A 14,447-nucleotide genomic window follows, 5' to 3' on the forward strand; every position below is an offset into this window, starting at 1 on the left:
CCTGAGTTCAAATCCCTATAGGGTCAAAAAGATAAAGGAACAGTTCCACCTGCCTTAGTGAAGGAGGTTTTTGCAGGTTCAAATTTACCAAATGAATGCTTTTAAGAGTTTTCTTAATCTTTCTGAAGAGAAACGACTTTTAAATCAATGAGGCCACCTCACTGTTATCGGCCCACTGAAATTATTAATGGCTGTGACTACAACTATTTCGCTCCAAGTTGCACCACCCAAATGTCACAATACAGAGTCTTACCATCACCAGTGTTCCCACTTTTAAACACTCACAATGCCATGAACACCAAGAAAGTCTGTTCCCCCTACTCGGAAGGAGAGTTTTGTTTTCACAGTACAGTTGTGCTCCAAACCCTTGGAGATGCGAGGCAGTCTGAGAATATCCGGAGTCACAAAAGCATTTTAAAAGTTGAGGCATTGGTATTTTGACTGACCGGTGAACATCAGTGTAAAATTTAATTTTCTGGAAGACCACCGTGCAACCTTAGGGGCCCAAATTTCTTTATTTTACCCAAAGTGGCTTAAGCAAAGTATCTGGGACTCATTTGTGTACGACATAAGGACAAAGTTTTTACAAATCCTGCTTGAATTTGAAATCAAAATGTCCCCAAAAGTGTTGGGTTTTTTCAGAGAAAGATGTGTGCACGGTAACGGTAACACTCCTTCACAGAGATCAGGTCCTAAACTTAATGAGCCAGTTTCAAAACGACTTTCCTACTAAACCACCACAAAGACACGCATTACAATTATGTCATTTCAAATAAAAGCCTCGAACTTTCTTCTATTTAGACCAGATTTCTAAAACAGTTCAACTTACTGCCCAACAGTTTCAAAAAACAAAAAAGGCTCCCCCAGGCTTGTTTTTGTTTTAAACAATCAATACACGAAATTGACGCATGGCATAAAATGAAACACAAGTGTTGTCCTTTAATACAAATTTCTGGATGTCAGGATTAAAAACAACAAAGTCTACACTGCCAACAGTCACCTGAAGGAAGTGGGCACCAAACTGATGTCCCAAGTGAGGAGATGGGAGTCAGAATGGAGCTGAAAGCTCATCGGGTGGCAGAGGAGTCTGAGACCCAAAGAGAAGGAGTAGCGTCTGTATTGTGCTCTGTTCACCACCAAATACAACGGCCTGTGCACCCGGACTTCTTACAGCTGTTAAAAACCCCAGCGCCCTCGCCCTGTGCGCAATGCACTATGCTTCCCGTGGTGTCCACCGGAAACTCACAAAAGCCCTCATTTTTCAGTCTTTTTTTTTTTTTCAAGTATCTAGCATGGAAATAAATTCTGGAAACCTGTAACAAAAGTATCCAACTTTTGAAAGATTGCTATGCACCTATTCTGACTTCCCTTAACAACCAGAAAGATGAGGCCAAAACCTGCCTTGTCATCAACAATCTAGACCCAATATTTTCAAATAAATTAATGCTCAACAGACAACTGAGGTCACCCAAATCCTACTGATAATAATGTCACTAGTTAGTGATCAGAAAGGACACTCATCACCAGGTCCTTCCATAGGAAAGACCACCCAAACACTGTTGTTGGAAGGTCTGTAACACCTAAATAAAATAATTAAGCCCCACCCCCCTTTTGCCAGAAAAAAGTCCGTATCAACCAACTAACTTGGTTATGTATTATCGAAAGACATGGAATTCAAACCTACTCCTTGTAAACATTAATCTCATTCCTGCTCCAACTCCCCAAACCAGTTACTTCTGCTTTTTAACAAGAAAAGTGAAACCAATCCCATGTCAATTACACATTACACTGTAAATGACAAAGCTGCCAGTAATTAAACCATTACAAGTAATACAATGTCCAAAATGTGCTTTTCAGTGTAACCACAGAAATACAATGTACCTACTGTATCTGCTCAGCTCAAGGACTTCTGCCCTGGCAGAAAAGAGGGGATACCTGTCATTTTGCAAGACCGGAGTGTGAGTTTGAGTCCACAAACTATCTGACATCTTCATACAAAAATACATGTGTAAATCTTTTAAAAAAAAAAAAAGTCACGTAACAACTACGTGCTTGCAAAATAAATTTCAGTTTAAAACAATTATCTATTGTTGAGTGGATTTGACCGACTTTATGACTGTGCGTCTGCCATAAAGTGTTCAAGTCTAAAGGGACCTCGGGCCCCGGCTCTGGAATCCCACCAGACTGGCTCCAGAGCAGAAAAATCCTGGGAAAATCCCACACAGGGTTAGATTCAAATTTTTCCTTCCTTTTCGGACTGGAAATATTTGAGTTTGGAAAGTCCCAAAGGCAAACCGTATTGCCACACAACATCCAGCCCTGGGGACGAACTGAACCTGGCAAGGCCGGGAGAGGGCAGAGGAGAGGAGGCGACACCCGCAGAGGGGGAAGGGGAAGGGGAAGGGGAAGGAAGACGACGGGCTGCAGAGTGATTCGGAATCTCAGGAACCGGCAAGGGACCGGCAGCTACTGCACACAGCTCGCCTCTCCTCCCCATGCATCCAAAAAGCCAGCACGTCGCAGGCCCACAGCGGAGCTTCGCGCTCACCCTTGAAGGTGGCACTACAGAGCCACCTTGCAAAACACGGGCATTCCACTGAAGACGCGCTAAGAGGGACTCTTGGAGGCTGCTCTGGAGCAGCTGCCAGGGCCTCCAGGGTGTGTGGGAGAGGGGATCGCGCCCAAGAGAGGGGTCAAGGGTGTGTATGGAGGGGTCAATGCGGAGAAGGTGAGAACCCGAGCAGCGGGATCTACAGTAGCCAGGGGCTTGGCCCCAGGGGGCCGGGGATGGGGGCGGGAACGGAAATGGACGAGACTGGAGAGGTCTGGACCAGGCAGGGCTGCTGCGAGCCAGGCTGGAGGAATTCGGGGCCGAAGCAAAGAAAGGGTGGAGGCCGCAAGACAGCAGCGAGGGGGCGGGGCTGGGAGATAAGCGAGGGCGGGACTAGGTAGGACGAGGGGCGGGGCTTAGGGGAAAGTGAGGGGGCGGGGCCGGGAGCGCAGAAGGAAGGGGGGAGGAGAGGGATACGAGAAAGAGGATGGAGCTGAGGAAGGGGTGAGAAGGAGATGGGCAAGCAGAAGAGAAGGAGGAACAGAGAGGAATGGGGGGGTGACACCAGGAGGTAGAAGTGAGAGGGCAGGTTGTGGACAAGGGAGGATGGAGAGGTGGTGAGAACCGAGGGTCGGGATCAGAAGGGAAGAGCGAGGGGGCAAGTGGGGGGGGGACGCGAGGGGCGGGGCCAGGAGGCGAACAGCAAGGAGGCTGGAGGGTGCAAGGAAGGGAAACGGGGGTGCAGGGGGCAAAAGGGGAGCAGCGAGGGGGCGGGGCCGGGAGAAGCCGGGGGCAGGTGTGGGGGACCCGGCGTGGGGGAGGGGGAGCAGCGAGGGGGCGGGGCCGAGGCGAGGGGGCGGGGCCGGGAGGGAGAAGCGAGGGGCACACGCCGAAGGGGGGTGACGAGGTCCTGGGACAACGGCGGCGTGGGGGAGGGCCACTTCCAAGGGCGCCCTGCAGGGGATCCGGGGCTTTCGTGGGAGGGGGAGGGGGACTTTGGAGGACCCCCCCTTCGGGGCGTACCTGTCAGACGGATCTTGATGCTGGAGCCGTTCCTGCGCGTCCCGGGGTTCGACATCTCCCGCCAACGATCGGGCAGCCGCCGATCCAGCACCGCCGCCCCCCGGCCCGGCCCGGCCCAGCCCCGCCGCCGCTGCCGTCTCAAGGTTACGGCTCCGGGCTGGGCACCGGGGTCCGAGCCGGGACACAAACTCTGCGGCCCAGGCGTCCGGGCGGCGGACGGGTGGTGGTCGAGCCGGGGATATATGGGGAGGTGGGAGGGAGAGGGAAATGAAAAAGAGGGAATCAGCACTCGACCCCACGCCCCGACCCTCGTTTTCGCTCCTGCCAGTCGAGCCCAGTCCCGAGCCGCCGCCGCCGCCGCCGCCGCCGCCTCCACCTCAGAGCCGGACGCCCGCCGCCCTCGCTGCTTCCGCCGCCGCCTCTTGGAGCCGCGCGCGCGCCCGCCGCTGTGCCGGCCCGGCCCTGCGCGCGCCCGCCGCCGTGCGCCCCCGCGCTTTTACGTGCGTGCGTGCGCGCGCCCGCAAGGCACGCCGGGAAGGGGCGGGGCACGCCGCTTACGTCACCCGCTCGCCCGCCGGGTCCGCCTGGCGCGCGCCGGGCCTGGAACTGAGGGGGAGGCGGAACCTGCGGTTGCCGGAGCTTCCTGTCGCCTCGCGTCCTAGCCACTGAGTCTGGGAGACCCTACTCGAACCGCAGACGCCGAGGTTCCGAGGGCGGAATCGCGTTTCCGGCTCCCGGAAGTTGAGGGTGGCAGGACCCCGTGGCCTTGCCCACGGCCACGCGATACCAATTCTGGTCCTGCAAATTCCAGGCGCTTCCCAAAGGCGCCAAGTCGCTTAGGTGGGCTGGGTGCTACTGGAATGTCCTTGTCACCCCTAACAAAGTTGCTGTAGAGTCGCAGGAAGTGCCGTATAGGGGACAAGCCAGCCAGCCCCGAAGGGAAAAGTGCGGGTTTGCTGTCGCGGGATCTGCTGCGATTTAGCCTCAGCTAAAAAAGCAAAGCAATCGGGCCGGGCACTGTGGCTCACTGCTGTAATCCCAGCTACCCGGGAAGCAGGCATCAGGAAGATCGCGGTTCGAAGCCAGCCCCAGCAAATAGTGCTCCAGACGCTATCTCGAAAAACCCTTTACAAGAAAGGGCTGGTGGAGTGGCTCAAGGTGAAGGCCCTGAGTTCAAACCCCAGTACCGCGAGGAAAAAAAAAAAATCAGCAATCGGACGAGTTTTCTGCTTCTTCCTCCACTCCCAGGATGACGGATCAGAACAGAGTAGTACTTTCTCCAGCAAACAAACTCGTCTCTATAGTAACGTCTTAGAGCAAATAAAGTCTTAGCGAGGAAAGGGGTTGGGTTTGTTTAGCAAACCTGTATTTGACTCATACCTAATTCATGGAGTGTGTTTTTTTTTTTTCAAGGTGGGAGGATTTGAACTGAGGGTCTGGCCCTTCTTGCTATGACAGAGCCACAGCCCAGCCTACCTGGGGCATCTTGACACGCCCATCTGCCCCAGGCTGAAGGCACCCAGGGGTGTCACCTTGGAGCCTCAAGCGACTCAAGGATGGTTCCAAATATCCAAGAATGCAAGCTGTGTTTAAGCCACAGAGCAGCTGTTTGCATTTGCAGACTGTTGTCACCAAGAGTGAGTCCCTCGGTCTGGATCAATCCATTGCACTCTCTGATCCCCGCCCCCCCAGTAATCCACAGTCTATGGTCAGTTATTTCCCTCCTTGTAATTCCCATGGTCAAGAAGTCTCTGATCAGCTGGGCACTGGTGCTCACGTCTGTAATCCCAGCTACTCAGGAGGCAGAGATCAGGAGGATCATGGTTCAAAGCCAGCCAGGGCAAATAGTTCATGAGACCCTATCTCAAAAAAAATACATCCCAACAAAAGGGTTGGTGGAGTGGCTCAAGGTGTAGGCCCTGAGTTCAAAAACCCCAGAACAGCAAAAAAATAAATAACTGTTCCAAAGTAAACATCTCAGCTTACATGAGTCCACCCCTGTTCCCATCCCAGGACTGTTCCTGACCCACGAACTTTACTGCTTTGTTCTTTGTTTTCTTACCTGCCGAGCTGTCTGGGCCTTAGTTTTCTGAGTCACCGGTTAGCTTCTAGAGGTTACTGAAGGTCACTTCCCAGACTCATTAACTTAATGTAGTCAGTGTTGTCACTTAAGCTAGGTATAGCTCAGCATTGTCGTCCCTGCCAGGACAACTTTTCTAAATAGAAACTAGTGTCTTCGTCATTCAGCAAACAAACAGCGGCCAGGACTTGTGGCCAGGGACAAGGAGCACAAAATCGGTGCTTAGGAGGCTCAGTGAGTTAGATGAGGTGCCTGGTACAGGTGCAGCGTGACTCAGTGACAGGGATGTATACAGAAGGCTAGCACGTGGACTACTGGACATCTCAAAAGAGTTGCAGAAGACTTGGACCTTGGGATAAGGCAGGGTTCAAGTTTGCTGGCCAAAAAGGCGTGGAAGGGCATTGCAGACAGGGAACAGCCTGTGCAAAGGCATGAAGATGAATACATCTTTCCAGCACAGTTTTCAAGAAGTCTACTTATGTAGCTGCCGTATCTTTTATTTTTCAGTACTGGGGTTTGAACTCAGGGCCTACACCTTGATCCACACCCCTAGCCTTTACTGCTTTAGTTGTTTTTCACATCCAGTCTTACTTTTGTCTGGTGCCAGCCTCAGACTGCAATCCTCCCTCTCTGCTTTCCACGTAGCTGAGATTACAGGTGTGCGGCTACACAGCTGGCTTGTTCTTTGAGATAGCCTCTGGATAATTTTTTGCCCAGGCTAGCCTTGAAACTTGGCCCTCCTGTCTCTACCTCCCAAGGACCTGGGATTACAGGTATGCGCTACAGCACCCAGCAAGCTGCAGTACCTTCTGGAGCTTGGTTACTTTCAGTAACCTCCAGAAGCAAATTTTTGAAAATTTTACTCCAAAGCCATGAGCCACTGTTTACTTCGAAGGCTATAAGCTGGCCCTCGTTAAGCTGGAGATGTGCCTTGATATCCGTTCATCATATGTCATGTTTGCCAGACATACTGTTTTCTAGAACCAGCTGAAACAAATAGAAAATGTCAAACAGTTCTGCCAGGACAGGGATGAACAAGTGTCCTTTTGCTTTACAAACAGCAGTTTTGACCCCGGCTTCCACTGTAGGCGTCACTACATGATTTTACTTCCCCAAAATGTGTCACTTCCTGTGTTACTGGTTTTTTTTTTTTTTTTTTTTTTCAGTACTGGGGTTTGAACTTTTGACCTACACCTTTATCCCTTCTTTTGTGATGGGTTTTTTTCAAGATAGGGTCTCTCGAACTATTTGCTATCCTCCTGATCTCTGCCTCCTGAATAGCTGGGATTACAGGCATGAGCCACTGGTCCCTGGGTGTGTTTCTTATTCCCAGAGGCCTTTGACATCTTTTCTAAATTACAACCTAAAATAAATATTTATAAAAATAAAGGATTACCAAGACGTAAGGCTTGCTGTGTCACTAGCCTTGGTCAGGTTTATTGCTTTTAATTTTTTCATCATATTTTATATGAAGTAGACATTTACATAAATTTTATTTTGGAAAGAGCTAGGCAAGGTATGGACATGGGAGAAATATTTGTAACTGGCTGGGAAAAGCAACAACTTATATACAAATGACTACTAGGAGCTAAAAACAACAATATGGTGCAAATCGTTCTGTATTTTATATTTTTCTGGGATTTGAACTCAGGGCCTCAGGCTTGCTGAGCAGGCGCTCTAGCACTTAAGCCACTCTACCAGCCCTACTTTATTTTTTGGCAACACTGGGGTTTGAACTCAGGGCCTCCTCCAGTAGTCTACCACTTGAGCCACACACCCAGCTTTTTGCTTTAGTTTATTTTTCTAGATCGGGTCTTATACTTTTTCCTGGGGCCAACTTTCAATGGTGATCCTCCTACCTCTGCCTCCTGAGCAGCAGGGGTCACAGGCCCAGGCCACCATGCCTGCTCGTTTGTTGAAACAGAGTCTGCCTAACTTTTCCAGGCTGGGCTTGAGCCGTGACGCTCCTGTCTCTGCCTCTCGAGTAGCTGAGATTAGCTTGGCTTCCTCTTTTTCTCCTCTTCCTCCTTCTCCTTTCTCCTTCTTCTTCTTCTTTTGGATAAAGTTGGGTTTGTTTTTTTTTTAACTGAAATTGTTATTGAGGTCATTGTAGATTTGTAATACAGAGGGGTCCCTAGAGCTCTTTGCCCAGTTTCTCTCAATGGTGGCTTTCTGCAAATGCACAATGTGACAACCAGGATAGTGACTCCAATACAATCTAGTTCCTCCAGTTTTGCCTGCACTGGTGTGCGTGCGTGTGTAAGTTCTATACAATTTTAACTTGTATTCACTACCAGACATTCAAACTACTAAACAGTTCAACCAGGACACTAGTCCCCTCCCGTTTCACTTCCTGTTTACACATCCCGCAACACCTGACAGCCACTACACCCTCCATTTCAAAAATGTTATGTAGCCGGTGTTAGTGGCTCACTTCTGTAATCCCAGCTACCCAGGAGGCAAAGATCAGGTCTGAAGTCAGCCCCGGACAAATAGCTCCCAAGACCTTATCTTGAAAACATTCCTTCACAAAAAAAGGGCTGGTGGAGTGATCAAAGGTAGAGTGCCTGTCTAGCAAGTGTGAGGCCCTGGGTTCAAATCCCAGTACCGCCAAAAACAAAAACAAAGTTATATACCCAGACAAGGTGGTGCACACCTGTGCTCCCGGCACTCAGGAGGCTGAGGCAGGAGGACTGAGAGTTCAAGGACAGCCTGGGCTACACAGCAGACCTCTCTCAAAAAAAAGTTCAGCTGGAGGCAGTGCCCCATGCCTATAATCCTAGCTATTCAAGAGGTGGAGACAGAGAGGATTCAAAGGTCAGCCAGGCACAAATTTCATGAGACCCCATCTCAACCCACAAAAGCTAGGGGGGAGGTGCTGCCTGTCATCCCAGCTACACAAGAAGCACAAATAGGAGGATCACAGTCAAGGCCAGGTTGTGCATAAAGCAAGGCCCTATTCTGAAAATAATGCAAAGAGGGCTGGAGGCTCCAGTCCTGAGTTCAAATCCCAGCACCACAAAAAAAGTTATATAAATAGAATCTCCCAGGATGTCATCTTTTGGACATCAGCATAAATCCCTAGAGATCCACCCACCTCATTACATGTATCAAGGGTTCGTTCTTTTTTCTGGCTGAGTAGTACTCCAAGGTAGGACTACATCTGCTTGTTTAACCATCTGCCCTTTGAAGGATGTCTAGGCTGACATCCCAATGCTGAGTGAGCTCAAGTGAACTTCTAGAAGCATTCACAAAGCATTCTTTGTTGTTTTTGTATGGCTGGGGTTTTTTCTTTTTTTGTTTTTCGAGACAAGGTCTTGCTATGTACCCCAGGCTGGCCTCGAACTCTCGACCGTCCTGCCCCTGCCTCCCAAGCGCTGGGAACGCAGGCATGCTAGTTTTTATGGGAATATAGGTTTCTGTTTCTCTGGGATACGTGCCAGACAGTGCAACTGCTGAGTCACAGGGAAACTGTGTGCTTGGCTTTGCAAGAAGCTTCCAGACGCTCACAGACTGGCTGCAGCATTTTACTTCCAACACGGATATTTCTTAGCATCCTTGCCAGCATTTGGTGTTATCGCTATTTTTTATTTTAGTCATCCAAAAAGGTGTGACATTGTTGTGTTTTAGACTTTTGGATTATCCGAAATGTCAATTCTTTTCTTTATCTATCCATCCATCAATCTATCTATCCATTCGTCCATTCGTCCATCCATCCATCCATGCATCTCTACCTCTTTTTCTTTCTCTCTACACAGGCTCTCACTGTAGCCCAGGCTGGCCTTGAACTCACAATTCTGCATCAGCCCGCCGAGTGCAGGGATTACAGGTATGAATCACTACATGCAGCTCTAGATCACCCCTTCAAGTCTACGCAGCCAGGTAATTAGGAACAATCCTTTAAAAACAAAGCATGAAGTCTTTCTTTAAACCCCTAGCTGAACCTGACACTCTATGTCCAGAAATAGCTAAGGTCATGAGTGAAGATGAGAAAATTAAAACTGTTGTTATTGATTGAAAGATGCATGGCCAGGTGTAGTGGGTCACGCCTGTAATCCCGGCTACTTGGGAGGCTGAGATCAGGAGGGTCGAGGTTCAAAGCCAGCCTGGGCAAAAAGTTCATGAGACCCCCCCCCCCGCCCATCCCAAAACAATAGCTGGGTATGGTATAGGGTATCTGTCATCCCAGCCACTACAGGAAACATAAAATAGGACAACCGTGATCCAAGGTGACCTGGGCAAAAAGCAAGACCCCCTCTCCAAAATAACTAAGGCAAAGAGGACTGGTTTGCACCTGCCTAGCAAGTGCGAAGCCCTGAGTTCAAATCCCAGTCCCACCAAAAGTCACTGATTAAAAGCGGGCGTGGTGAGTTGTAGTCCACACTGCGTCTGGAGATGGGGTCACTGCTGCTGGGCGCGCGGCGTGCGGAGTCAAGATCCGACTCGTCCCCGCGCGGGGACGGAGTGGCTGGGACTTCGTCTGCGAACTGGCTTCAGGACGTCAGTGTTTTTCTTCCCAGGAGCAGGTCTTAGAAATTCAGTGTTACCCTTTACACGCAGCCGTCAGAAACACCGCCTCCTCTCTCTCTGTGGTTCTGTGGACTACGAAACAAATGGCTACTAACAACTTCTCGCCGGCACATACCTGTCATCCTAGCTATTGGGGAGGCTGAGATTGGGAGGATCGCAGTTCGAGGCCAGCCCAGACAAAAAGTTCTTGAGACCCGCCCCCATCTCCAAAATAAACAGAGCAAAATATGGACTGGAGGTGTGGCTCAAGAAACAGAGTGCCTGCTTTATAAATGGCACAAAAAAAAAAAAGAATTTCTTAGGCACTCAGTACTGTGCTACCGTGCAAGAAATTCTAAAAGGTCCACAATATATGGTCTCTATATTTTTGGCTTACATCTACTAGTGAAGACCAGCACCTTAATTATTAAAACAATGTGTAGTCAGGTGGTACATGCCTATAATCCCAGCTACTAGGGAGGCAGAGATCAGGAGGATCTTAGTTCAAGGTCAGCCCATGCAAAAATTAGTGAGACCCCCATCCCGACTATCAAACTGGGCATTGTGGCTCCCACCTGTGATCCCAGCTACCCAGGAGGCAGACATAGGAGGATCTCAGGTGAAGGCCAGCCCTGGGCAAAAATAAAGCCCCCTCTGAGAAACAATTTAAAAGCTGTGTGTGTGTGCATGTGTGTGTGACAGGAAGGCCAAACGAAAGTGTTCCCCTTCTTTGTGAACTCCAGTGTGCTTTATTTCTGTCACATATCACGGATGGCTTCTTAAAAGATTCAGGAAGTAGCTGTGATTTTTTTTTGGGTGGGACTGGGGTTTGAGCTCAGGGCCTCTAGAGCCTCACCTCCAACCCAGTAGCACTGATTAACTCAGGAACACCACCAGGTTCAATGCCATGCACCTGGGCTGTGGCTTCTGTAACCTTATTTCTCAAAATGGAACCCCAAACTGCTTCTTTCAATCCTTTTTTTTTTTTTGGTGGCACTGGGATTTGAACTCAGGGCCTTGTGCTTGCTAGGCAGATGCTCTACCCCTTGAGCCACTCCGCCAGCCAAACCCTGCTTCTTCAAAGGCTGGAGCCACTCTATCTAGAAGCCATGCTCGCTCCTGCCGTGAGTTTTCACCCTTAGTTGTCACTAATCATTTTAGACGTCACAATCTGCTCAGAGCACAGTGTCTAAGGACAGCTTCATTCCGCACCGGACCAGCGCGCCATGACTGTCTTCAGTAAGGGACAGTTCCCAGGAGGAGAAAGGAAAGAGTTTTGTTTTCATGAAGGCAGCTAGAGATGCAAGAGGAAGGATGGAACTGGTTATGGACACCAGTTGGAGTCTCAGCTCATCAACTCGTGGACAAAAATGTCAATAACTTAGCCAGGCACCGTGACTTATGCCTGTAATCCCAGCTACTCAAGAGGCAGAGATCAGGAGGATCAAGGTTGAAGGCCAGCACAGGAAAATAGTTTGTGAGACCCTATCTCAAAAATACCCTTCACAAAAAAGGGCAGGTGGTGTGGCTCAAGTGGTAGAGCACCTGCCTAGCAAGCGCCAGGCCCTGAGTTCAAATCCCGGTGCCGCTAAAAAGAAAAAAAAAATTTATGCACATAGGAATAAAATAAAAATTAAAAAAAAAATGAAAAGCACTTTGAAGGTTTTGTAAGCAATCCCATTCCTCAATGACCCGTAAATCAGGGGTGTGGAATATTTTCCCAGTTATGACTAAGCAGCTTGGATAAGGACCCGCCTTTGCAATCCGGGGAACTCCCAAGTCATTTATCAGACTTTCATTGTTTGAGTCCCAGCGTGGTGGCCACACCTGCGATCCCAGCTACGGGGGAGGCCGTTGGTAGGAGGACTAGACTCTGAGGCCAGCCCCAGTCACAAACCCAAGACCCTATCTGACAAAAAACAAGCAAGAAAGGGCTGGGGGGCATGACTCACATGGTAGGGCACCTGCCAAGCAAGCACAAGGTCCTGAGTTCGAATCCCAGTGCCACCAAAAAGAAAAAACCGTCTCTGTGCATGGCTGGGTTTGGAGTGCGGGTTGAGAGTCCGTGTGTATGCACAGCAGGACATCACGTAAGTCTCTGTTTTTCAGGGACTGGGGTTCGAACTCAGGGCCTCATGCTTGCCTGGCAGGCTCTCCACCACTTGCGTCACAGCCCCCATCCTATCTAGTGAATTTGAGGTTTTAAATTTTTCCCATTACCAAAAAAAAAAAAAGACCAATGATAAAATTAAGACACACCTCACTTCTATCAGAATTCCTAGCCAGAAGTCAGTGTGTGAAGACTACTCTAGAATCTTCTATGTTCTTTGTCACACATATGACTGTTATAACTAGTTACACCCCCCCATATAATTCCTTGTTTTAGTGGTGGTGGGGAGACAGGTTCTCCCTGTGTAGCCCAAGCCGGCCTGGAATTTACAATCCTCCAGCCTCAATCTCCCCAGTGCCAGGATTACAGGCGAGTGCCACCAAGCCTGGCTTTCAGTGTCCCTCCCTCCCTCCCTTCTCTCTTTTTTTTTTTTTGGCGGTACTGGGGTTTGAACTCAGGGCTTCACTTTGCACACTTGGGCCACGCCTCCAGTCCATTTTGCTGTGGTTATTTTGGAGATGGGGTCTCAAACTATTTGCCTGGGTTGGTCTCAAACTGCAATCCTCCCAATCTTCGCCTCCCAGGTAGCTTGGATTATAGGGGTGAGCCACTGGTGCCAGGATGCACACTGCTGTTTCTTGGTTCGCCCATTTGAGATGTCTCTGTGGGATCAGTGACGCTCCTCTCCGCCTCCTTCTGGACCTTAGGTTTGGCTCCTGTATTTGAGCTTCGAAGCCTTGCCGGAAGCACGGCTCCTCTTCTGTCAATGTGTCACTGTGCTCCTCGCTCAGACGGACCCTGTTCCACGTCTCCCTGCCACCTTCACTCTTAGCAGCTTGAACCGGGCACCTCAAGGACAAGGAAGGACAGAGAGCATTAACGTTGTGTGTGGAGCCAGGACAAGCTCACTCACAGGCCGAGCCGAGCACAGGGCGCCTGCCAGAAAGTGACCGCGCCCTCTGTGCGCCCCGTGCAACCTTGTCAGACGAGATGGTGTCACAAACTCCAACCACAAGTGCTCTGTGCTGCAGCTTCAGTAAAGCAGGGTTCAGAGAGAGAGGGAGGGGGGGAAGGAGAGACACGAAGGAAGAAACAGGAGAGAGAGGAGGAGGGAGGGAGGGACACAGAGATGGAGAGAGAGGGAGAGGCTGACCTTAAGTTGAGCCAAGGTTAGAGCACATGGACAGAGGGACTCAGCTTAACACGGTTTCCAACTTATTTTTAACTTAAAAAATTTGACTCATGGCCAGGCATGGTAGCTCACACCTGTAATCCCAGCTACTCAGGAGGCAGAGATCAGGAGGATCGAGGTTCGAAGTCAGCCTGGGTAAATAGTTCACAAGACCCTATCTTGAAAAAAAAAAAAAAAACACTAAAAAGGGCTGGTGGAGTGGCTCAAGGTGTAGGCCCTGAGTTCAAACCCCAGTGCCACATAAAAAGATAAATAAAATAAAAGAGAGCAAGTACTAAGAGTAGAAAGGTGCTGGTCTCAGCACAGGCAACATGGAGAGAACTTGGAAAAGGCAGGTGCTGCCCTCCAGCTTTCATAGAGCTACAGATTTTTTTTGTGGGGGGGAGGGGATGGTGGCGGTACTAGGATTTGAACTCAGGTCCTCACGCATGCTAGGCAGGTGCTCTACCACTTGAGCCACGCCCTTTTGCTCTATTTTGGAGATGGGGTCTCCTGGTTTTGCTCAGAATGGCTTGGACTGCTATCCTATTTACGCTTCCCTTTGCGGTTGGAATGGCAGCGAGTGCCATTGGCTGAGATGGGGTCTCGACAACTTTTTCACCTAGAGGTGGCCTCAAACCATGGCCCTGTCCGTCTCTGTCTCCTGAGTAGCCGGGATTACAGGCATGAGCACTGGCACCCGGCCTGCAAACACTGAGACAAATTCCACACTGGTGATCACCTTTCTGGCACTGAGACCAATACCTGAGGCACTCACCTTGAAAGGAAAGGTGCGTTTTGCCTCGTGGTCTCAGGTTTCCGTCCATGGTCACTTGCCCTGTTGCCTTTGGGCCTGTGGTGAGGCAGCACATGGCTGTGGGAGCACCCGGCAGAGGGGACCTGCTCGTCTTGGGGCAGCCAGGAACAAACAGCAAAAGGGGCTGGGGTCCCGCTAACCCCTTCAAGGGCCCGTGCCCACCGGCCTAACTTCCTTCCACTAGAG

The 14,447-nt window shown here is 50.0% G+C and overlaps 1 protein-coding gene across 1 annotated transcript in view; it reads right to left on the reverse strand.

Moving 5' to 3' along the window:
* Positions 1 to 3,998, reverse strand: part of Smurf1 (SMAD specific E3 ubiquitin protein ligase 1) — a 67,918-nt gene extending 63,920 nt beyond the window's left edge. The window contains exon 1 of the mRNA XM_020160827.2: positions 3,575 to 3,998. Coding sequence (XP_020016416.1) covers positions 3,575 to 3,629 — 55 coding nt within the window. The 5' untranslated portion in view covers positions 3,630 to 3,998. The remainder of the gene's footprint in view (positions 1 to 3,574) is intronic.
* Between the last annotated feature and the right edge of the window lie 10,449 nt (positions 3,999 to 14,447).

This window comes from Castor canadensis, chromosome 6, assembly GCF_047511655.1.
Source record: "Castor canadensis chromosome 6, mCasCan1.hap1v2, whole genome shotgun sequence".
NCBI lineage: Eukaryota > Metazoa > Chordata > Mammalia > Rodentia > Castoridae > Castor > Castor canadensis.